This window comes from Malus domestica, chromosome 14 (assembly GCF_042453785.1).
Source record: "Malus domestica chromosome 14, GDT2T_hap1".
Classification (NCBI taxonomy): domain Eukaryota; kingdom Viridiplantae; phylum Streptophyta; class Magnoliopsida; order Rosales; family Rosaceae; genus Malus; species Malus domestica.
This window is the reverse complement of record NC_091674.1, coordinates 30,185,270-30,208,755: the sequence shown is the minus strand read 5'-3', so window position 1 is coordinate 30,208,755 and position 23,486 is coordinate 30,185,270. Positions and strand designations below refer to the sequence as shown.

The window sequence follows — 23,486 nt, the reverse complement described above, 5'->3', positions numbered from 1 at the left end:
TTCACTAATTTTTATTATCATGTTTCTTAGTCTGACACTGCATCAAACGTTTCACTAAGTTAGTCCAACTTAGTCTATTATAAGTCAGTCCATCTTAGTCCCTGAAGCTAGTTCAGTTTGAAATTATCTGGTGCAACAAACGCACCTTTAGAGACTTAAATAATAGATCGGTCAAGTCAAAAACTAACAGCTTCCTCAACCCGAGTTATTGGAGTTTTTTTTTTTTTTTTGTTCAAATTAAGTTATTGGAGTTGGATATTTGGGGATCCAGGTATCCAACCAGGTTCTCGTACCAAATACCAATGGAATCAATGATTTTTGTGATAAATACACAAGGGCATTCGAGTCCCGTTGCCAGCGATTATTCTTCGATAGGATGTATAAATAAAAAAATAGGCTAAACCTCCTCACCCTAAACTTTTTGTTAAAGAAAATAAACTCTGCGTTTTAATAGTTAGATTTTGATATTTATAATTTTAAATAAAAAATTTAAAACAAAATAAAACACTGTATCTCATATTCCAAAAAATTTATACCAGACAAGTTTACTGGGGAAAAAAAAACCAGGGAAACACACATGCATCCACCACTCTCGTCAGCACAGAAAGACATAAGGACGATGATTGGCTTAAATAATTAATAATCGGACGTAAAAAAATTAATAAAACATCGAAATTTGAATTAAAAAATTGCCACCAGTCGTACTCTGCCCTGCTAGAGGTCTGTGCAACAAGAACAATATGTGCGTATATGCAGATCTTCCTCACAAACCAATCAGAGTTCTACAGAAGTCAGAACCACCAAAATCCGTAGCTAAAGAGCAAACACCACGAATCCCAATCAAATGAGCTCAATTGGGTTTTCTCTTCGCTCACCGTTCAGCTCTCTGCTCCTCTGCTCTGCTCCTCATTCCACTCGAAACCCCAAAAAACCAAAACCCTTTTCAAAATTCACCCCAAAAATGGCTCTGGCCACCCCTACCAGTTTTGGGTTCAGCAGTCTGCTCGAGACGTTCACGGTGAACGTGCAGAGAGCAGAGAATCGGCCTCTGAACGTGCCGCTGACTGCGCCGTTCACGATTGCGACTTCGCGGCTGGAGAGGGTGGAGAATGTGGCGGTCCGGGTTGAGTTGAGTAACGGGTGCGTGGGGTGGGGTGAAACTCCGATTTTGCCCTTTGTGACTGCAGAGGATCAGCATACTGCCATGGTTAAGGCTAAGGAAGCTTGCGAGTTCTTGCTTCGAAGTCCGGCGATGACGTTGGGTTCGGTTTTGGGGGAGATTGGTGGGATTCTTCCTGGACATGAGTTTGCTTCTGTGAGTATATGAGTGGAAAGATTACTTTTTACACTTACATGATTGGGTTTTTACTTTTTACTTTTCACTGTGATATGGGATAACTTTGCAGTTAAATTTAGCTGGAATTGGATAACTTTGTAGGACTCTGAGTGGAAAGGTCTTATCTTTTGTTTGTTTGCTGAGAAAGTGTAGGAAAAAAGGATAGAGGAAGTGGGAGTAGTTGTTAGAGTGAATGATTTTCCCGGGAAAGTTCAGACTTAGCTGAGTTGAGTGTGACTGGTGTGAGCAAGTTTTTTCTTTGCTTTAAGAACTACCTTTTTATTGGCTTTGTACAAAATTTGTTTTGCTTAAGTCAGCATTTTGATTGGCTTTTCGATCCTGAACAAGTGAATCTTATGCAGTTTTTGTTCAAAACCAGCAGAATTTGTTTAGCAGTTTGATGACCTTGTAGGGAAAGTTTACACTTTTTTATATGTTTATTTGTTAGTTTTGGTGTTTGACAATTGAACAACTTTGCTTTTAATTTAGTAGGTACTGGGATGTAGAAGTCTTATCTTTTTTTTGTTTACTGAGAAAATGTAGGAAAAAAGAGAAGTGGAAACAAGTAGTTGTAGATTAAATGGTTTATTTGTTGGTTTTGGTGTTTGAGTATTGTATTTTGATTGGGTTTGGTTGTTTTGTGATTTGAACAATTTTTGTGTTGAATGTAGTTGGAATTTGGGTATAAAGATCTTATCTTTTGTTTGTTTGCTGAGAAAATGTAGGGGAAAATAATGGAGGCAATAGGAGTAGTTGTTAGAGTGATGTTCCAGGAAAGTTTACATTTTGCACCCCAACTGTGTAACATTTAGGCAGCTGAGTTGGGGTGGGACTAGTGTAAACTTGGTTTGCTCAAGTCAGCGTTTTGATTGGCTTTTTGATCCTGATCACGCGAACCATATGCAATTATTGATGAAAATCAGCAGCACTTGTTTAGCAATTTGATGTCTTTATGTAATAGCATTATTAAGGGTTTCCGAAATCTTATTTCGCTGAATTGCAATTGAAGGTTAGGGCAGGAGTTGAGATGGCGTTAATTGATGCAGTTTGTATGAGTATCGGTGTCCCTTTGTGGAGACTGTTTGGTGGAGCTTCAAACACCATAACTACTGATATAACAGTTAAGCTCTTGTTCAAGTAACTCTGGCAGTTAAAATTTTGCTTTATACAGTGAAAAGTAGACTGAACTTTATATGCGCAGATTCCGATTGTTTCTGCAGCAGAAGCTGCTACATTGGCTTCAAAGTACCGTGAAGAAGGGTTTAAAACTTTAAAGCTTAAGGTGGGAAAGAATTTGAATTCAGACATAGAAGTCCTTCGAGCCATACGTGCTGTTCACCCCGATTGCTATTTTATCTTGGATGCTAACGAAGGATATAACTCCAACGAAGCTATCCAAGTTCTTGATAAATTACATGGTAAATGATGCAGAGAGAAGGCAAAGATACCATTTTTAGCCTGTGTGTCTGCAAACAGCATATTGATTTCCCTTAGAAAAGTAAATAAAAAAAAAAACTTATGGTGAAAACCTATAAATGAGTTTCTGAAATATTTTCTTGTTTTTTTTTTTTTTACTTTCAGAGGTGGGAGTGAGTCCTCTTCTCTTCGAACAACCGGTCCATAGAGATGATTGGAAAGGCCTCGGAAATGTTTACCACGTTGCGAAAGACAAATATGGAGTATCAGTTGCAGCTGATGAGAGCTGTCGAAGTTTAGCTGATGTTAAGAAAATAGTGGAAGAAAATCTTGCCGATGTAATTAACATTAAACTTGCTAAAGTTGGGGTTGTTCGAGCCCTTGAAATCATCGAGGTAGCAAAGGCAGCGGGATTGAATTTGATGATCGGTGGTATGGTTGAGACTAGACTGGCCATGGGTTTTGCTGGCCATCTTGCTGCTGGCATGGGGTGCTTTAAGTAAGTATCATTATCCCTTCCATAAAGGATAAATCGTTTGCATTTCCTGCTGGTTTTGTTGGTTTCCCTAGATTCTTTCGCTTTCTATTTCCAAATCCATCAGTAAGTGTTTGTATTCTGTACAGGTTTGTTGACCTAGACACGCCCTTGCTGCTATCAGAAGATCCGGTTCTGGAGGGTTACGAAGGTATTGCCATTTCTCTGAAACTTTCACGACATTTTGCCATCCGTAATTTATGCTTAACATCCAGCAATTGGTTATGTTGTTCCGTTTTGTGGCTAGTTTCGGGTGCGGTTTATAAGTTCAGAAATGCTAGAGGCCATGGTGGATTTCTGCACTGGGACAATATTGCTTGGTAAGTCGCAAAATCTTTGCATTCTGATTCTGTTCCCAACTCTCAGTCGGAGAAATGTTATCGCGAATGCAACTAACGAGGAGTTCATTGTTATCCTTGGTCACTCTAACCATGTCGATTTATCTGCACAGACGAAGCTTGCAATTCAACATTTTAAACTCCGAGCAGCATCTGATGGCGGAAAAAAAGCTCCCCAGGATGGAGCTTTTTCAAATGCTGTCGTATTTTTTTTCAGATGAAACATTTGAATTCATAGACCACAACAGCATTCGGCATTGCAAACGCATCGTAAATAATTGCTTAGCTGATTAATCTGTGTGAGTAGGCTGTTTGTTTAGAGGAACCAGAGGCTTCTGCGGAACAAGAAAATTAATCATTGAAAGAACACTTCAACGGATAATGATGCTTCCCTAATTACAATTCCCACTTACAAGAGATTTTACCATGCAACTGGTTGTAGATTAGTTCCTACAGGGAATCGAGATCCTCTTCGGATTTTGCAGTCTGGATCCGACGGACTGAGTAATCTGGACTACTTATTTTAAATCTTACGGCTTCCATTAGTCCATACCACTAACCTACCTTACAAAACTAATGATCCAGATCTCTTTCTTTCTCTTGAACGGTCTAAATTGCTCGGCTCCGAACAGCGAGATTTAACCTTTTGCTCGAAAACAATTTATTTGGTTCTTATGGCATTAAGCATATATGCTTAGGTTGGTATGATGACACGTGCTTCGGCCGACAAAAGTCAAGTCCATGCAAGCACAGTTCAGAAGTTTAAACCACATACCAGAAAATACATTTAACTTTTTGAATTTTGTTGAAGAATTCGAACCATGTCGAAAATTTGACGTAATAAATTACAACATATATTGAATAGCTTTTTTTACCGTAAAACTCAATATCGTTCAAACTATGCATGTAGTTAAATTAAAATAATATTAACGTGATTAGTAATAGACTAATAACTCGATTATGAAAACTTTGACAAAAATAAGTTCTCTGCCATATTAGATTCCTCGAAGAATTTTCCCCGTTTGTGGTTAGATGCAGGTTTATTAGAGTTTACTGTGTTTCTTCGAGTAAATTTATAAAAACGAGCTTTATGTTTGTGGAATTACTTGTGATCAAGAAGGGATGTACATTGGAATCAAGGTGATCTCAGGATTATTCAGAGTTTGAAAAATATACATGTGAAGGTCTTCTGATGACTCTTTAAATGTTTGGTATGAGTCATTATTGTGTCCACCAAGTGTTTGATGTAACGTCTGCTAGACATATTTCAGCAGCACTCGACATGTTGCATCTCTTGACATATGCACAATATGATTTGATTGACAACAATAAGCCCACCAATATTTGACGAAATGCCTCATTGAATTTTTTTTTTTTTTACACTCTACGCACTCTGTTTCTATGTATAAAAACTTAAATCTTTAATACTGAGACCCACCAATGTTGGAATTCTAAATCAGTCAATGCTTATGATTGTGAACTTATCATTGTTGTGACACTATCTATCAAGTATCAAAGGACAGATCTTCACCAAAGTAGGAAAAATATATCACTCACTTCTCAGTTGAGCATGACAATTAAACAAGTTAATTAACCATGATTTCAATGTCCCATATACAATCATATCCCCAAGCACTCATCATAATTTGACCTTGAATGCCCCACGCTAGCCCACTACTATCCTAATCATTCATCTTTCACGCCGATTTCATGAGCTTTCTTCATCAACAACTTTGATAATTACCACCACTCTGCAACCCACAATGTACTTAAAAGTGGTGGGATTTTAGTATTATTTGGCAATCGGCATGCATGCCCATATACTTTAATCGAAAGGGATCATCTCTGGATCATTTCCTCCTAATTCACCAAGTTTAGGAATCTGGGTCATTGAAATTTGATCAAATAACTACAAACAGGAGTCCACTTTAAAAGTTATAATAACTTTAGCCGTTGGATCAAATTTCAATGGTCCGGATCTCTGAACTTGGTGGATTAGGTGGAAGGGATCTAGAGGATCCCTTTCCTACTATAATAACCTAGGACAAGAGAAATTTTGATGTCTGATAAACAATGACGGATTCAGAATTTTAACTTTTAAGGTCCAAGGGTTCCAATGTAAAATGTCCGATAATAGTATTACAAGTTACATCATTTAAACCGTAAGAGTCTTTTTTACATACTAAAAAAAATATGTTTCCTCAATTTATGAGTCCATTAATAATTTTTTATAGTCGTTTCCTAAAAAAATTGTACCGTTCCATTAAAAATTAGTATGAAAAAGCAACGACATTCAAATGAATAGAGAGTTTTATATGGGTTGTCTTCCTCACAAGGAGTGTGTTGCAAGCCTTCAACTCATTCACCCTTTTTTAATGAAATTGCTTAGGCTATAAACTTGTAACTGTATGGCGTTTAACAACATAAATAAAACTACTTAAACAGTATAGCCCTAGGAATAGAAAGGTCCTCCTGCCGAAACATTTGAAGGATCCTCGAAAGACCTCCTAGGCGTATTTCCCAAACCTTGGGTGGTTCCGGAACCACCCGGTCCCTCTATGAATCGCCATGCCGACAGAGTTTATGCGCCCGGCCACACACAGAATCAAAACTCCCTATTAAGATGCTTTCTTTCGCAAATTTAAGGGATTTTCTTTGTCTTTCACCAAGAGAGAAGTGTTAGAGTAAATGTAGAATTATGGAGAATAATCCGAATAATGACTTTGAGGTACGACTTGAATCGTTTCCTTAAAGTATTATTTGCCCCCACTCGAATGAGTTTGCTAAAGGGTTTTTGGCAAATCACTTCCAGGATACAACAAAGTATGGAATATTCGATTAGCAAAACCGAATTATATTCCCTTAGAAATAACTAAAAAGAAATTGTATGAATGTGATGTTGAGAGAAAAGAGAACAAAGAAATTATGTAGATAACTAATTTCTGAATAATTGTGTATGAAACATTATACCACAACATGTATTTATAGACATCAAAGTACCCGTTCATCGAGCCATTTCATTTTAGTTGAAGACACACAACTCTTCTTAATAGTGTTGACCCAAAAGACATGTGTTATATTTAGAATTTTCAGAAAATAAATATTGACTAATTATATCCTTTAATTCTACTCATACAATTTAAGTAAACATCATATCTTTTAACCAAAAGTTGTAATTCAACCAAAAGGTACAAGGTTGAATTAAATCCAACCTTTCAATACATGTTGCCGCATGCATGTTGCGGATGGCAGCAGCACTAGGTCATATATATTTATATATTCATAAATATTATATATTAATATATATATATATATTAATAATAATAATAATTATTATTATTGAAATCTCTAACAATCCTTCCCAATTTCAATAATATGGTAAATGATATTACAATAATTCTCTCTTTATAATTATCACAAGCATACCGATATAATCATGCATACAATAAAGGTGTCTTTCGAATTAAACCTTTAATTAGTGTAAGTAACTCAAAGTTATAACGAATGCGATGGTGACTTAAGTTTAAACCAACTATTCTTATGTTAAAACCGGAATCACCACACACATGATTATGTCTTATTTCCTTAAAGAAATTACTGAACTAATTAAGCACTATTTATGGCCTTGTGCTTCATCCTGGTTTCATAAACATTTACAAGAGAAAACCCAACTCTTGGCAGAAGCGGCACCACTTCTTATGTTTATATAGGTGAGGTTCCTTCCCATGTCCCTGCTACTATAGACATATCTACAAATAACCTCATTAAGAGTTAAAACTCATCCTCCTAAACGTAGCAGTCTTGCACTGATCATCCTGGAATGAGCTATATAATAATTTTCAGTGCTTACACAACCACTTAACAATAACTTGTTATTACCCATTAAACTTTTAAACTAGTGATGTTCTAGACAAAGTCGGGTTACCATTATTGGTGGCTAATTTTCAGTAAAGGGTTTTAGCCCCATTCCACTAGATGTACTAACTACCAAAGCTCTTGAAAGTGCTTTCATCAACGGATCCGCCAAGTTATTACTTGATTTAACATAAACAATATTAATAACTCCATCAGTTATTAATTGCTTGACATATTCATGTCTCAAGCTAATATGTCTAGACTTTCCATTGTATACCTTATTGTATGCTCTAGACAAAGTAGCTTCACTATCACAGTATAAAGAAATGGATGGCATTGGTTGTGGCCACAACTCTATTTCCAATAACAAATTTCTAATCCATTCCGCTTCTTTACCTGCTGCTGCTAATGCTATAAATTCAGATTCCATAGTTGAATGTGCTATACATGTTTGCTTCTTCGAAGCCCAAGAAATTGCTCCTCCGGCAATTGTAAAAATCCACCCTGATATAGACTTATTATCATTAGCACTTGTTATCCAACTTGCATCTGAATATCCTTCAAGTACTGCTGGAAACTCAGAGTAAGTTAAACTCAGGTTAATAGTTCTTTTAAGATAACCAAAAATTCTATTTATTGCTTTCCAATGAGCAGTACCTAGATGACTAGTGTATCTAGAAAGTTTGCTTACTGCAAATGCGATATCTGGCCTGGTACAATGCATGGCATACATTAAACTTCCGATTACACTAGCATACTCAAGCTGTGCAACAGACCTACCAGAATTATTAAGCAAAGTTTCACTATGGTCATAAGGGGTATTTGCTTCTTTTATTTGTAGATGCTTAAACTTAAGAAGCAATTTTTCTATATAATGTGACTGACACAAAGCGTAACCCCCACTATGCTTCTTTACTTTAATTCCCAAGATAGTATCTACTTCATTCAAATCCTTCATCTTGAATTTTGAATTTAGATACTCTTTAGTTTCAGATACACCTTTCATGTTTGTACCAAAAATTAGCAAGTCGTCGACATATAAACATATAACAACACCATAATCATTTGTGAATTTAGAGTATATGCATTTATCAGCACTGTTATGTCTAAATCCATATGATAAAATGACAAAATCAAACTTTTCATGCCATTGTTTTGGTGCTTGCTTCAATCCATATAATGACTTTACTAATTTACAAACCTTCTTTTCATTCCCAGGGAGAACAAACCCTTCTGGTTGTTCCATATAGACTTCTTCATCTAAATCACCATTTAAAAATGCTGTTTTCACATCCATTTGATGCACATGCAAATTATATAAAGATGCCAATACAAACAATATTCTAATTGATGTGAGCCTAGCTACTGGTGCATATGTATCGAAATAGTCAATTCCTTTTTTCTGCTTAAAACCTTTGGCAACTAGCCTGGCTTTAAATGTTTGAATAGACCTGTTTGTATTGTATTTTCTTCTAAATACCCACTTACAACCTATTGCTTTTGATCCTTGGGGCAAGTCTACTAAAACCCATGTCTGATTAGATATTAATGATTCAAATTCATCATTTATAGCCTCTTTCCAAAAGGCTGCATCTCTTGAAGTCAATGCTTCGCTTAGACTTTTAGGATCATCCTCAACATTCAACAATATGGGTATATTCTTAAGAACCTTTGTTCTATTTCCTTCGACTAAAAATACAATAAATTGAGATGAAATAAAATCAAAGCCTAGAGTCTTTTCTCTTCTTACCCTTTGGCTTTTCCTTGGTTCATTAACAGTTTCAGACTGTTTTCTTTTCTCACCTTGAGATTGACTAGTAGACGGATTAGAGAAATGTGTTTGATCATTCTCTTTTTCAGACACTGAGTAGTCATTATAGAATTTATTTTCTATAAATTCGACATCTCTAGACTCAACTATTGTGTTCGAGTCTAAATTAAGCAACCTATATGCCTTTGAATTTTCTGCATATCTTACAAATATGTTTTTAATTCCTCTTGGACCCAACTTGGATCTCTTAGGATCGAGTGCCTTATAAAAAGCTACACAACCCCATACTTTCAAATATGACAAATTTGGTTTTCTTCCTTTCCAAATTTCATATGGTGACACATGTGTCTTCATAGATGTAATTCTATTGTGTATATGGCATGCAGTAAACAATGCTTCACCCCATAAATATTTTGGAGTATTAGCATTAATCATCATAGAATTAATCATTTCAGTGAGTGTTCTATTTTTTCTTTCTGCCAAACCATTTTGTTGTGGTGTATAGGGTGCAGTTCTTTGATGTACAACATCATGCTCTTCACAAAAAATATCAAATTCATATGAAAAATATTCACCACCTCTATCACTACGAAGGCATTTAATTTTCCTTCCCTTTTGGTTTTCAACTTCAGCCTTATAGCGCTTAAAGCACTCAAAAGCTTCATCTTTATTAGACAATAAATAAACATAAGTAAATTTAGAACAATCATCTATAAATGTGATAAAATATCTTTTTCCTCCTCTTGTTAAAACACCATTAAATTCACATATGTCAGAATGTATTAAGTCTAATAAATTTGTATTTCTTTCGGTAGTTGGAAAAGGTTTCTTAGTCATTTTCGCTTGAATACATGTTTCACATTTATTATTATAATCATCATTGCAAGTAATAAAACCAAGTGTGCGCATGTATTTTAAAGATCTAAAATTTATATGTGCTAAACGTAAATGCCATAAATGAGAGGAAGATTCAACAATATAAACAGAAGAATTCACTTTATTATTGATACTTAGTTTGAACATCCCATCACAAGAATATCCCTTCCCAACAAACATCCCATTTTTCGACATTATTAACTTGTCGGACTCTAGAACAGTCTTTATACCGTTCTTACATAATAAATTTGCAGACACAAGATTCTTTCTAATTTCTGGAACATGCAGTACATTAAGCAACGTCAATTTCTTCCTAGAAGTAAATTGAAGTTCAACGGTTCCTTTTCCTAGAACTTTGGCGGAATTATGATTCCCCATTAAAACTTCTTGATTGTCCGTTGATACTTCATATGTCTTGAATTGTGCCTTGTCATTGCACACATGTATAGTAGTCCTTGAGTCGAGCCACCAATCGGAGGATTTTATTACCGCTGCCATATTCAGTTCGGTAATCATGCCAATATGCATCATTGATACAATTGCAACAATGTTATCAATTCCAGAGTTTTCCACCATATTTGCGCTATTGGTCTTCTTGGCATATTCCTCACTTGCTTTTCTGTGTCTACAATCACGAATGTAATGGCCTTTCTTTCCACAATGGTAACATACACCATTTGCATTCTTTTGATTGTTGTTGGAATTGGTCTTCTTAAACTTCCCTTTGTCAATTTTGACTTTGAAGTTCTTTTTATATTTGTTTCCTTCGACAATGTGAACTTTAGAGAAATCTTGATTTGCAAAATTCTTATCACGATTTCGAGTTTCCTCTTCAATTTGAATACCCTTTTGCAAATTCTCCAAACTAATATCTTCCACCATGTGTAGAAGTTTCTTTCTATAGTTATTCCATGTTTTGGGTAATTTTGCCATAATAGCTCCAACTATCATAGGATCCGGAATAACTATTTTAAGTTCACGAAGCTTTGAGACCAAGACCAATAATTCATGAACTTGGTCTAGGATGGGTTTGTTATCAAACATAGTGAATTCATAATATTTGAACATTAAAAATTTATCGGTACCTCTTTTTTCCGTTGTGTACTTGTGTTCAAGTGCTTCCCAAATTTCATTTGGAGATTGAATGTGTGCATACAGGTCATATAAACGATCAGATAATGTGCCCAAGATGTGTCCTCGACATACCAATTCATCTTCTTCACGCTTCTTTCGATCGGCAACTATATTGTCCGAGTCTTTGTCACTTGGTTCACGAATAGGCTCCAATTTCGGGTCCAACACATATATGACATTTAGAACAGTAAGCATGAAACTCATCTTGTCCTTCCATCGGGTGAAATTTGATCCATCAAATTTGTCTAACTTGTAGACATCTTGATTGATAATCTTCAAAGCCATGTTATCAGATTTGTTATCCATGATGAAAATAACACTTTAAGATTGTTAGAGTAAATGTAGAATTATGGAGAATAATCCGAATAATGACTTTGAGGTACGACTTGAATCGTTTCCTTAAAGTGTTATTTGCCCCCACTCGAATGAGTTTGCTAAAGGGTTCTTGGCAAATCACTTCCAGGATACAACAAAGTATGGAATATTCGATTAGCAAAACCGAATTATATTCCCTTAGAAATAACTAAAAAGAAATTGTATGAATGTGATGTTGAGAGAAAAGAGAACAAAGAAATTATGTAGATAACTAATTTCTGAATAATTGTGTATGAAACATTATACCACAACATGTATTTATAGACATCAAAGTACCCGTTCATCGAGCCATTTCATTTTAGTTGAAGACACACAACTCTTCTTAATAGTGTTGACCCAAAAGACATGTGTTCTATTTAGAATTTTCAGAAAATAAATATTGACTAATTATATCCTTTAATTCTACTCATACAATTTGAGTAAACATCATATCTTTTAACCAAAAGTTGTAATTCAACCAAAAGGTACAAGGTTGAATTAAATCCAACCTTTCAATACATGTTGCCGCATGCATGTTGCGGATGGCAGCAGCACTAGGTCATATATATTTATATATTTATATATTCATAAATATTATATATTAATATATATATATATATATATTAATAATAATAATTATTATTATTATTGAAATCTCTAACAAGAAGGAATTGGAGATAGCTTGTGATGGAAATTTCAGATGAAATGAAAGTTCAAAGAGACACAGAGACAACAAGCGCCTACAAAGGCAAAAGAGCAAACGCTTTCCCATTTTACAACTTTTTTTTACACGTATGCGGGATTGATATCTTTAACGCATTCTCTTATGTAGACTACACAAATCGGGTGACGTGAATAACATGTGGCTGTTAGGTTTCACAAACGGGACAACTTACTCTGATACCATGAGAAATTCAATTGGCAGTATGACGAATAATTCAATTTACTTATAAGCATAAGCAAGACCCATCATTTTCCGATATGAGATTGATCCTCTTAACAATGTCTACATCCTAAAAATCGCTTACAGCCGAAAGTGCTATTACTGGTTTGGTACTGAGGTGCTTTTATAAAAAGTGAGTACCAAAAAAAGCTAAGCTCAAAAAGATGTTTGATAAACACTTAAAAACATCTTATTTTCACAGTTCTTGGTGAAAAAAAAACTAAAAACGTGAAGCAGCAAAAATGAGTTTATTCTCACATCACAGCAGAAACAGTTTTTTTTTCAAAGCACAAACCAGCCCCTAGTCTAGTCATCTACTCATTTTTGTCACGTCTGAGTGAAATTTGAAGTGCAATGTAACTAATCATTTTAACCACCAATTTCTTGGATTAATATACAAAGCAAACAAAGCAAACATGCATGATGCTGTTAAATGCATTTGTGGTTATCCAATTGTTGCGATGCCGGCAGTATGCATTGGTCCGGCGATCGAGAAGACTGATAAATGTAAAAGCAGTTAACCGTATTAGAGAAAAACTGCCACGAATAAAGAAAACAACTGCAATGAGTAATATGCACACAGATTGTAGGAGCTCAAAAATGAATTATAGAATTTGCTTTACGGATATCAAGGATGGTGATGATGATTAGTGATTATAAGCATGATTACGCAAAATTCCAAGTGCATGGTCAAATTAATGATTAAAGCATGTGGGGGTGGCTACAATGTTTGATTAAAACTTGCCAAATTTTTCACAAATCGGCATCACCGAAAGTTGCATAGTGGTTTGATCTTTAAAGTGTGGAGAAATTTTTCAATGTGCCGCAGACACGATCTGATACATCAAGTGTTATATTACAAATGATCGAAATATTATTTTTCAAGTATCCAATTACTTGTATTATGACATTTGGTATTTCGGATCCGACACACCGAATTTTTTTTTCTGAAGTGTGGGCATGCTTGTTGATTGTAGGTTAAGTTTGAGATCCACTTTCTTACGCTCATCAAAATTTTAAGTTCACTACAGAATTGGCAATCATTGAGGATATAGGTGGTCTTTATTAAAAAATAAATAAAAATTACGCACGCTTTTTTCTCTTTCCGAACATCACTTGCTTTGTGATATGATTGAAGGGATTTGGATTATCTTCGAGGTAACTGGTCGGGATTCTTCTGATTAGTGTTCGTGGACCGTTGAATTTTTATTCAACAGCTACAAACATGAATGTTCTCTAAAAGTTATAATAATTATAACCGTTGAATAAAAATCTAACGATCCACGAACACTGATCAAGAAGATCCCGACCAGTTGTCTCGTAGAGGATCCAAATCCTGATTAAAGACCAACAAGTCTTGAATTTGACTGACTCCAAATAAATCAGCTCATAAGAAATAAAAGAAAGGAAGAGGTTTTAGCTAGCTAGCTAGCACGAAGGGCTTCTTGAAAAGCAAATATGAGTTTTCTAAATATGAAATTAACTATAATTAACAAATATCACACAATGAGTGAAATGAAAATACTACCCTAGTGAGATTTTTCGACTTGAAAAACCTAACATATCACTTAATTGACCAACTAAATTTTTTATGTCTCGATCACTAGTTATATGTCGTTATCAATTTACACATGTTATATATTTTATATAAATTCCTCGTCCCACCCGTACTGTAACTGAACTTTTGAAGTAAAAAAAAAAAAAGGTTAAAAAGTAAACCGGTGGTAATTATTTAAGTGTACTATCTCTTGTATAAATAGAGAGCGGAGCCTAAGCCAAATGCACCACTCAACCAAAGTTAATAATTTAGACATTCTTGTTAGAGTCGAGTCGAGTGAGGATGAAGGCATCATATTCTTCCTACATTGCAATTGCATTGTGCACTGTGTTGGTGCTGCTGCTGGCCGCAGCGCCGGTGTCAACGGCGGTAACATGCAACGCCATTCAACTTAGCCCCTGCGCCGGAGCAATCACCTCTTCAACTCCACCGTCGACATTATGCTGCAGCAAGATCAAGGAACAGAAGCCCTGCCTCTGCCAGTACCTCAAGAACCCTAACCTCAAGAAGCTTGTCAACACCCCAAATGCGAGGAAAGTTGCCAGCACCTGTGGCACTCCCTTCCCTAAGTGCTAGAATCTATGATGCATCATGCAGCCTCACACCTTGAGCCCTATATATATATGTATGTTATATTTCTATGTTCGACATGGATATGTGATGCTTCTTGCTCATTTATTCCATGTTTAATGAAGATTAGAAGGAGTTAACTTATGCTTAATTAATTTGGTGTGTTCTATTTTATGTATCTATATCTATGATGTACTTTCGGTGTGTGGTTTTATCAATAGTAGTGATTGTAAAGTGCTACTTATATATATGATGAGAATTGGTATTGGATACGAGCTTAGATTGCTTCTGTACGAACTACTTTTTGCTCATAAGCACTTCTACTAAAAGAACTTTCATTAAGAAGCAACGCTTCCAAGTTAGAGGCACTTTTGGTTGCTTCTCCAGAATGTGCGTAAGAACTTCTAACTTTTTCTGCCAAATGCAGTTAGAAGCGTTTTTGGTTGTCAGAAAGCACTTCTAACAAATTTTAAGAGAAGCTAATTTCTAGTGAAATTAGTTCAATTAGATTTGAAACCATTGGAAATGAATCAAACACCATGCAAAGTGTGCATTGTGCTCAATAGTCACACTTGACAACACAGACAATGAAAGCTTGAAAAATCATTTACATATACATTATTTCAAAGAATGTAAATTACTTGCAACAAAAATGTACTTTCTCACAAATTGAGAAGGTTGGAAATCTGGTTCCAGCCCATCATCCATGGCCTCCTATCAGATGGGAGCACAAAATTGAGCTCAAACATCTCTCTCGACAGGTTTCCACTTTCGCAGAAGCCAACAAGCTTTGCAACTACTTCAGCACTCTCCTGGATGTGCCTGGGATCATGGGGATCTTGCCAAAGCTTGTTCACAAACTGCAGCTTCCTGTGCTTTCCTTCAAGCGGGACATCCCATTTCATGTACAATGCATCTCTCTCCTCTGCTGTCAAGCGTGAAGACAACCTCTTCGCAAGGAACTCTCTTTCGCGCTTTAGCGCTCTCATGCTGCATATCGGAAGTTTATTAGGAATATTTAACTAAAAGGAATGATTTCAACTAGTTACTTGAAAAGAGAAGAAAAGGAACCTTGATGACAACGAAACTCTGGGTTCGTCTCCCACATGAGCAGGGCTAGCATCCCCAAGTTCTGCGAGATGCTGTTGCAGCCATGTCAACCGTCTAAGCTCCACTTCCATGTAGATTTGATCAGCTGGGTCACCTTTAAACAACAAATAAAATTGTGTCCTATGAATGATGGAGACAAAGCACAAATCCCATAACTCAATGATCTGCTGTCTTTGTTCCTTGAAAGTTATTTGCCACGAGACTTGGGGCTCCTCAGTCTCACATGTGTCCTCGTCATTCTCTAAATTGTACCCGGCAGCTTCATTTGCTTCCAGCTCCAGAACCTGAGGGTGTAACCAATTAAAACGAAATGAGATTTCTTCACAAGGATAAATAGAATATAGAACATGCATGTAAGTTCTGTTAGATAGTAGAAAGAATGCATTTTCATACCTGGCAAACTAGTAGCTGCTTTTGGTACTGCAGTTTGGCCACCCGCTCTTTCAGTTCCGTTACATATGTTCTAATGTTTCTTACGTTCTCTTCTGCTGCATTTTGGAACATCTTCTGCATTTTCTTCATGTTTACTGAACTAGAACGCCGATAACCTGTTGGAGTGCTTTCCTTTGATGAGACATCTCCACATTCTTCATTCTTTGTCGGAGTCCCCTTCTCAGACTCTGGTTGAATCTCACCGGACACAATATCATCATTCTCAGGAGCCCTATTTTCAGTTTCAGATTCTGCAATTTGCCGAGAAGCTGATAGAGGTGAGCAAGGTGATCTGATGAAATTTTGTCGGTTGGCAATGTTACTTGAGGCCAAAGGTAGACACTTCTTCTTTTTGGACTCCTTCTTAGGCTTGGAGGATGCCTCAATATTACACTCTTGATAATTGCTAGGAAGAGACATCACCAATTTATCTATTGACTTCTGAACACTTTCTAGCTGTTCCTCGAGATTTTCAATCGTGCTGCCCTGTGAATGAAGTCTCGTAATCTCTTCCTTGAGATTAGCACTTACACTCTTGTTAGTAGCAACTACAGTTCCAAGTTCAACTTCTTTTGGCACTGATCTGACAGAACGCATTTCTCTTATTTCCGCTTGCAGATTGGCAATTGTTTCAGCTGCATCTTGGTTGCCTAGCCTATGACAAGCCACCTCCTTTTGTAATACTTCCAGAGCTCGATTTGCTTCTTCCCCAAGCTGTTCTTGCAGGTGTTCAAGTTTGCGGATTTCATGCATTAGTGTGAAAGGAGCAGTTGATGATTGCCTCATAGACTGCCTCAAATTTCTTGCTCTATCACCAGGGCCTATATCCTTTTTGTCGGGTTTTGTTGATAGAACACCGGTGTATGAGAGACATTTCTTCACAGAGGGATGGGGTATTCCAGAAGGGTTTGAACCCTGAAGTTGATATGTAATAACAATATATGAGTAAAATGAATACAAATTTAGAGAGAGAGAGAGAGAGAGAGAATTGGAAATAGACCTGTGGATCCTCCTGAAGTTTTTGCTGTAATTCAAGCACCTGAGACTGAGCACGATCTCTTTGGCGTCTCAATTCTTCAATCTCCATTTCCATCTAGTGATGGCCAAACAATTTCAAACATTTTATATATACATTTCCAAGCACATGAAATGAAATCTAGCAAGACAAGTATGTCAGTGTACCTGCTGAATTTTCAATTCTTTTTCCCTTAATGGGTCAGGGGTGCGCAGCTCTGCTTCCAGCCTCGCTACTTCCTTCTGCAAATGTTTCACTAGCTGTTTGTCCGAAACAACCTAGCAAAATGATTATATACACAAGTAAGGTAACTAAAATGTCTATTGTAATTATGTGTAATTATGTACAGGTGCAAACTGAAATATGTTACAAGAAAATTAACAATACCATATTCACACGAGCGTTATTTGTTACTTCCTTTGCCCTGGTGGCAAAGAAGAGCGTATTGCGAGATTGTTCAAAATGGCTCAATGCCGGACTCAAGGTGCATATGATGGCTGTGCGTGCATTCCCACCTAGAGAATGCTGCAATATGCGAGTGAGCTTTGAGTCTCGATAAGGTATATGACCACTTCTTTTCCCACTGCTGCAAATCAAACCAGTTCACATAGGTAAGAAAGAAAACTAACTAATCCTTCAAGATAAAAATGTATGCAAATATAGATTCTGACCTGAGCTTTCTAATGACAGTTGTGAGTGTCATCAAGCTAAGGTTGATGTGGCAACCTTCCCTGAGCCTAGCACCATCTGCAAGTGATTGTGAAGCTCTTTCGCTTCCAGCCAGATCGACAAAGTTCTGCACATCATTGGCATTCACACTTGTTAACCCTGACGTAAAATTGAAGCAAGGATTTTCAGAAAAGTATTTTATTCCTTTCTTACCAGGCTTGCCACGAAAGATCTCACGCAATCTGAATTCTCACGGAGTGTACTTTCAATTGTCTGTAAGGAGAGAAAATGTTATTTACAATGTCTCGGTTGTGAGGGAAAGGGAAAAACCATCACTAACTAGCATCAAAGATCTATGATGAACTGACCAGTCTTATTATCTGATGAGACCGGGAGCTGTTATCATTTAAAGCAGTTTCACCAACTTGTCTTTGGGCTTCACAAATGCTGATTAAATGTCTCAAATGCTGATCATTGCTTGCAGTTTCCTCCACCAGCTTCTCAACCACGGTACCTTTCTACATTAGGAAAATACAGAACATGAGTGAATGTCAAAGAACAAGTGACGGTAACGAGTATAGGCTAAGGCTTATTGCCACACCACCTCTGGATCATCTAGAAGCTTCAAACTACGACCTGATTCAGAATTTAGCAGGTCCCTCACATTCTCGTTGTATATTTCAAGTCCAGAGATTTTTATTGTAAAGTCTCTCTCCGGAGTCTGCAACCAAACAATCCGAGTACATTAGTTTCAAAGCAACAATCTTCACTATAACTTTCATAATTGTTATTAGTTTGTGATGATTAAACTTACATTGATTATATGATTGTAGATATCAATGACGGCTTTCTCTGTTATCCCTCTCATTGTGTATGTCTTCCCACTGCTCGTTTGCCCATAAGCGAATATAGTTGCTGCAGTGCCAAAGAAAATAAATCAATTGTTGAAAGGCGACATGAGGATCGAAAAAGAAGGGACATGAGTCTAAGGATAAGCCACTACCATTGATGCCCATCAAAGAAGACAAGGCGACATTTTTCACTCCTTCCTCATATACTGCTTCCGTTAAGGAAGTAGGACCAAAAACTTTATCTGCATACAGAAGAAACCAATCAACCAATTATTTAATGCGAACCATCACAGCTGAGAAAACTACAAAGAAGACACATAGGCAGAGGTTTTCCCATACCAAATGTGAATGGGGCAGGTTGAACTGAGCGTTCTTGAGGCGGGGGCTTATAAACAATCGTGTTGTCATCGAGGCATTCCCACGCAACTTGGTCTTTTGCTAGTTGCTCTCTTTTGTTTAGAGGCCTTAATCGCACCGTGACAACAATCTTCTCCTCCTTAGCTCTTGGCCCGCCCGGAGTTGAGACTGGTGTCCTGTCTATTTTTGAAGCCGGTGTTGATACTGGTGTCCTGTCTACTTTTGAAGCCGGTGTTCCAGGAGTTTTGACAGTCATTGTTTCTCGAATCTAGCAGATCAAACGAGCTTGAAGAACACCAACACCAAATCTCGGGCCTTTCCCAGGAAAGCCCTCTCTGTTAAAACCAATCATGGATTACAGAAAGCAATTGAACTAAACGAAAACCTCAGAATTTAGTACAATCTCAGATCTGAAACCCTCTCTAGTTCAAACATTTACCCCTGAAATCTACACACTTTAAATCTAAGCTTATGATAAGCAGCTGAATCTAACAGGATAATCTTCCAACTAACACACAATTTAACCTAGAGAAATTCACTGCAACAAATATTCCGAAAACCGATTAGCTCCCAATCCAAAAAGATTTTTCATCAGAAAATTGAAAAATCATCCAACTTGTTCGTGTTTCTAAGATGAATTCAACTTCAACAGTTGGGGAAGGGGAAATTAGAACATTTTTACAAAATAAAAAGGAAAAAAAATGAAAACTTCCCTAATTAGTAATCATGTTAAGAATCAATTTGTTTCCAATTAAAGATTGGGTACATCGAATTTCCAATAAGCATCATAATCTGCATATATGGAAAGTGAAAATCAGTAAACATTAGTTTAAGAAACGGAAACTCACCGAAATAGAAAACCGAAATCGACCCGAAAACTTCCGGAATTCTTCGGCGCACAAGAGGATTGAGAGACGAAAGGAGCGCCTTTGAGTCCGAGGAGAATCGCTTCGAAGTCAAAGTCGAGTGTTGGAGAAGGAAGACGAAGAGATTGAGAGAAATGGTGATGAAAAGTTATTGCCTCCTTCTTTCTCTGACCTTTATTATTCAATTTTGAATCTAGGGCTCCCAACGGCTAGTTTTCCTTTTTTTCTTTTTTAATTTTTTTTAATTTTTTTGGCTTTATTTAATTGAGGATTTTGCAGTTACACGCCGATCTGTCGATGCGTTTTCGTTTTCACGAGTTAAATCGGCCGCGTCGTGTAAAGCGGGGACCGAGTTTCAAGTCGTAACGGTTATTATTTTATTTGTTTATTATTTAATTAATTCCCCTATTCACGAAAGGGCAAAAAGAAAGAAAGTCTACAACTTTCAATTATTGGTCCAGTCTGGCGCTTCATACAAATTTGATTTTGGCCTTTGAGAGAATGAGACGTATGTCACGTGATAATATCGTTTTCTTGCTGGAATTGTTATTGGTATTTCAAAAATCTTATTTTATATTCTAAATTTTCTATATTTGGAAAGAAAAATAAACGTATGAGAAGTGTAGAATAAGATTTTTGGAGTGACAATAACATTTTCCGCTAACAATAAGGATAAAGTTAAGGAAATTAAATTTTGTAAACTAAATAATATGGAAGATGACTATTGAATTATTATTTAAGTGTTGATTAACGTATTTATTTCTTATTGATGACGCATTGCTTAGTTTACAAATTTAGTCTACCTAGCGTTACTCTAAAAAAAAGGTATTTGTTAATTTCTCATCGTGTACGAGATCATCTATATGAGAACGATACCATAGTAGTATATTCATGCCATAAAAATTCTTAGGGAACTTTAACGAAAAGATCCTCGTACTGTTCACTTTAACAAAAAACCATATTTTTACACTAAAAAGTCAATCCTGGTACTATTCATGTTGATGCACAAAATCAGTGAGGACTTTGGTACAACAGAAAGTGTTAAGTTTGTGATTTTCGCTAGACTACTCCGGTCACTAGTATGGATAGGTATGTAAATAGACAGAAACAGGGAAGCAAACACAAGATGCACGTGGTTCATCTAGATTGGCTACGTCTACGAAGTAAAAGAGTTCTCATTAATTGCGAAGGGTTTACACAAGTACATAGATTCAAACTCTTATTTAGTGAGTTCTAGTGAATGATTTAGTACAAATGACATTAGGAAATATTGTGAGAGAATGATCTCCTTTTATAGAAGAGAGTCTCTAGCTTTGTTCTAACTTTGACACATGTCGTGCTGTAATTGGTCTATGATGTTGACACGTATCGCGCTATGATTGACATATGATGTCGACACGTGTCGCGCTGTGATTGGCCTCCTGGTTGGAAGGAAACTCTTGTGGATTTTTAACGGTATAACATTGACCGGTGCTTAGTAGTTTCGGGATTGGTCAAGTATGATACAAACAATTCACTTTACCTTTTATTTTGTCCTTATCGTTAAAACTCAAAGTTTTCAGGCTCTTTTCATTAGTTTTCCTAAATTCTTATCTTTTGAAAGATAGATAGATGGCTCAAGCCATCTCCAACCGAATGAGGGCCAAAAGACTATCTTTAGCCTTATAGCCCTGCAAGAAATTATATTTTAATGAATAGTGTTAGGCCATATTTTATACCATCTCCAACAGAGGGGGCCAAAGGGTCATAGACCAAACATAGCCCTTTGACAAAAAATCATCTCCAAGCGAAGGGGCTAAAGGGCCATAGGCCAAAAATAATTTATTATTTTAATTAAATTAATATGGTTAATTAAATTAAACTACTATATTAAAATAAGGTTTTCGGACATATTTTGAGTGCCACTTGTTGTCAAATGAATAAGCCTTTATATTTCTTATCTTTATATAATCTAAATAATTTTTTGGATAGAATTTCGAGTAACGTATGTCGCTAACGTGAGTAACTCTCCAGATTTCTTATCTTTATGTAATCTCAATAATTTTTCGGATATAATTTCGAGTGACACATGTCGCTAAAGTGAGTAACTCTCCAGATTTCTTATCTTTATGTAATCTTAATATTTTTTTGGATTAGATTTCGAGTGCCGCGTGTCGAGATGTAATTGTTGTGCAAATTTTAGATATAATTCTTATCTACGTGACACTTCTTATCTTCAGCTTTCAATGTTGTAGGTTTTTATAGGGAAAAAACAAGATTTTTTTTTAAATTTGTCCAAAAAAATATTCAAATTCCAATGGTAACCTGACTGAAGCATGACGTTAGCTAGTTGGCGTCATGATGACGCTAGGTAGCCTTTGGCATTCAAATAGGTTGAACTAGAGAGCTGGCAAAATGTCAAGCTTGACATTCTGGCGCTGAAGGGCTGGCTAGAAATGGCCAACTAACTGGCCTAATTTGGGGGTCTGGGCTCGGTCTAGCCCACAAGCTCTTTGGCCTAGCCCTCGGTTGGAGACGATTTTTGTGTCATTCCAAACTATTTTTTGTTTTATGATCCTTTGACCGAATTAGTTGAAGATGACCTCATAATATGTGAAAAGTTACTCAAAAGTGGGCAAAAGCCCAGTCGAACAATTTGAAGGTCCGTTCAAACCAATCTGACCATTTTGATAAGTTGAAATAAGAAAGGAAAGTCAACTTTCAAATTTTGAATTTGGTGAGTTATGAAATCTAATCTAATATTAAGCACCAAATATGACGCAAAGGTATTTGAATGTCGAATTTCTCAACACCCAACGAAGGATTTTTTGCTTGTTACTTATACTCTAAAAAGTCATCAACCCGATAACCTCTTCCTAAATATTATCTAATAGCAAGTAAATATATTTGAAACGATACAAAATTTTAAATAGGAGAGATTATATTCACATTCCTTAAATTAATTCTTCCACACATTTTAAATTTTTTTTAATAATTTCTACAAATCACTAACACTTGATAGAAAAATATTAAAAAAATAAAAAGGTTGAAAAAGTAATGTGAGGTGTTGAATATAATCTCCCTTTAAACATTCATCTCATTTCATTCCAACCAGTGAAAAATATGCATAATATTCCTATAACCTAAGATAGATAGCTCGAATTGTTAAAATATATACGGTGTTCTGTTAAAAAAATAGTGCTACGGATCCACCTCATATATGTATATGACATCTACAGTGGGCTATCATACACCACTAACATTTTCATCACTAATTATTGGTCTTCTTTGACCTTATTCTCCTGCCTTTTTACTTTTCACTGTTTCCCTCTTATTTTTATACTTTTTCTTGTTTCATCTCTTAATTTTGGAACTTCCCACTCTCTCTTCTGTTTTTTGCATTTAAAAAAAAAAGTTCACATTTCAGCATCCTCCATTTACCTAACTATCAAGAGGATAATTTCAAGGCCTGTAACTTGTGGAGTGGTAGCTAAGATACTTCCATCTGTGAAACAAGATTA

General features: G+C 36.1%; 3 protein-coding genes across 4 annotated transcripts; 2 read left to right on the top strand and 1 right to left on the bottom strand.

The window, feature by feature from the left end:
- Positions 1 to 213: 213 nt before the first annotated feature.
- On the top strand, positions 214 to 4,007 carry LOC103456325 (L-Ala-D/L-amino acid epimerase-like). Its single transcript, XM_070812353.1, has 7 exons — positions 214 to 1,315; positions 2,346 to 2,456; positions 2,538 to 2,754; positions 2,918 to 3,251; positions 3,377 to 3,438; positions 3,535 to 3,607; positions 3,737 to 4,007. Coding segments are annotated over exons 1-7 (1,269 nt in total). The 5' UTR covers positions 214 to 844; the 3' UTR covers positions 3,738 to 4,007.
- A 10,330-nt stretch (positions 4,008 to 14,337) lies between these two features.
- LOC103455514 (non-specific lipid-transfer protein 2) lies at positions 14,338 to 14,958 on the top strand. Its single transcript, XM_008395105.3, has one exon. It carries the CDS (start codon positions 14,399 to 14,401, stop codon positions 14,690 to 14,692), a length of 294 nt encoding a protein of 97 aa, XP_008393327.2. The 5' UTR covers positions 14,338 to 14,398; the 3' UTR covers positions 14,693 to 14,958.
- Positions 14,959 to 15,274: 316 nt separating this feature from the next.
- Positions 15,275 to 20,274, bottom strand: LOC103455515 (kinesin-like protein NACK1). 2 transcript variants are annotated; one of them, XM_008395106.4, is made up of 14 exons: positions 19,969 to 20,274; positions 19,103 to 19,455; positions 18,916 to 19,005; positions 18,727 to 18,827; positions 18,517 to 18,633; positions 18,281 to 18,430; positions 18,126 to 18,185; positions 17,915 to 18,039; positions 17,631 to 17,829; positions 17,411 to 17,521; positions 17,229 to 17,321; positions 16,190 to 17,143; positions 15,758 to 16,080; positions 15,275 to 15,676 (listed from the first exon to the last, which is right to left on the bottom strand). In XM_008395106.4, exons 2-14 carry the CDS (start codon positions 19,374 to 19,376, stop codon positions 15,349 to 15,351), a joined length of 2,925 nt encoding a protein of 974 aa, XP_008393328.2. In that variant the 5' UTR covers positions 19,377 to 19,455; positions 19,969 to 20,274; the 3' UTR covers positions 15,275 to 15,348. The 2 variants fall into 2 exon arrangements, with proteins under 2 accessions (XP_008393328.2, XP_070668111.1); XM_070812010.1 differs by having other exon boundaries at positions 17,631 to 17,826; positions 19,969 to 20,136.
- Between the last annotated feature and the right edge of the window lie 3,212 nt (positions 20,275 to 23,486).

Bases quoted from the DNA above. Each gene is read 5' to 3' on its own strand.
- LOC103455514 (XM_008395105.3), top strand. From the start codon at position 14,399: ATGAAGGCATCATATTCTTCCTACATTGCAATTGCATTGTGCACTGTG.
- LOC103455515 (XM_008395106.4), bottom strand. From the start codon at position 19,376: ATGACTGTCAAAACTCCTGGAACACCGGCTTCAAAAGTAGACAGGACA. The intron at 17,830-17,914 runs GTCAGAATCTAT...TTTGATTTGCAG, and splicing joins ACTGTCATTAGAAAGCTCAG to CAGTGGGAAAAGAAGTGGTC. The intron at 17,144-17,228 runs GTCTATTTCCAA...TATCAACTTCAG, and splicing joins AACTTCAGGAGGATCCACAG to GGTTCAAACCCTTCTGGAAT.
- LOC103456325 (XM_070812353.1), top strand. From the start codon at position 845: ATGAGCTCAATTGGGTTTTCTCTTCGCTCACCGTTCAGCTCTCTGCTC. The intron at 2,755-2,917 runs GTAAATGATGCA...TTTTACTTTCAG, and splicing joins AGTTCTTGATAAATTACATG to AGGTGGGAGTGAGTCCTCTT. The intron at 3,252-3,376 runs GTAAGTATCATT...TATTCTGTACAG, and splicing joins GCTGGCATGGGGTGCTTTAA to GTTTGTTGACCTAGACACGC.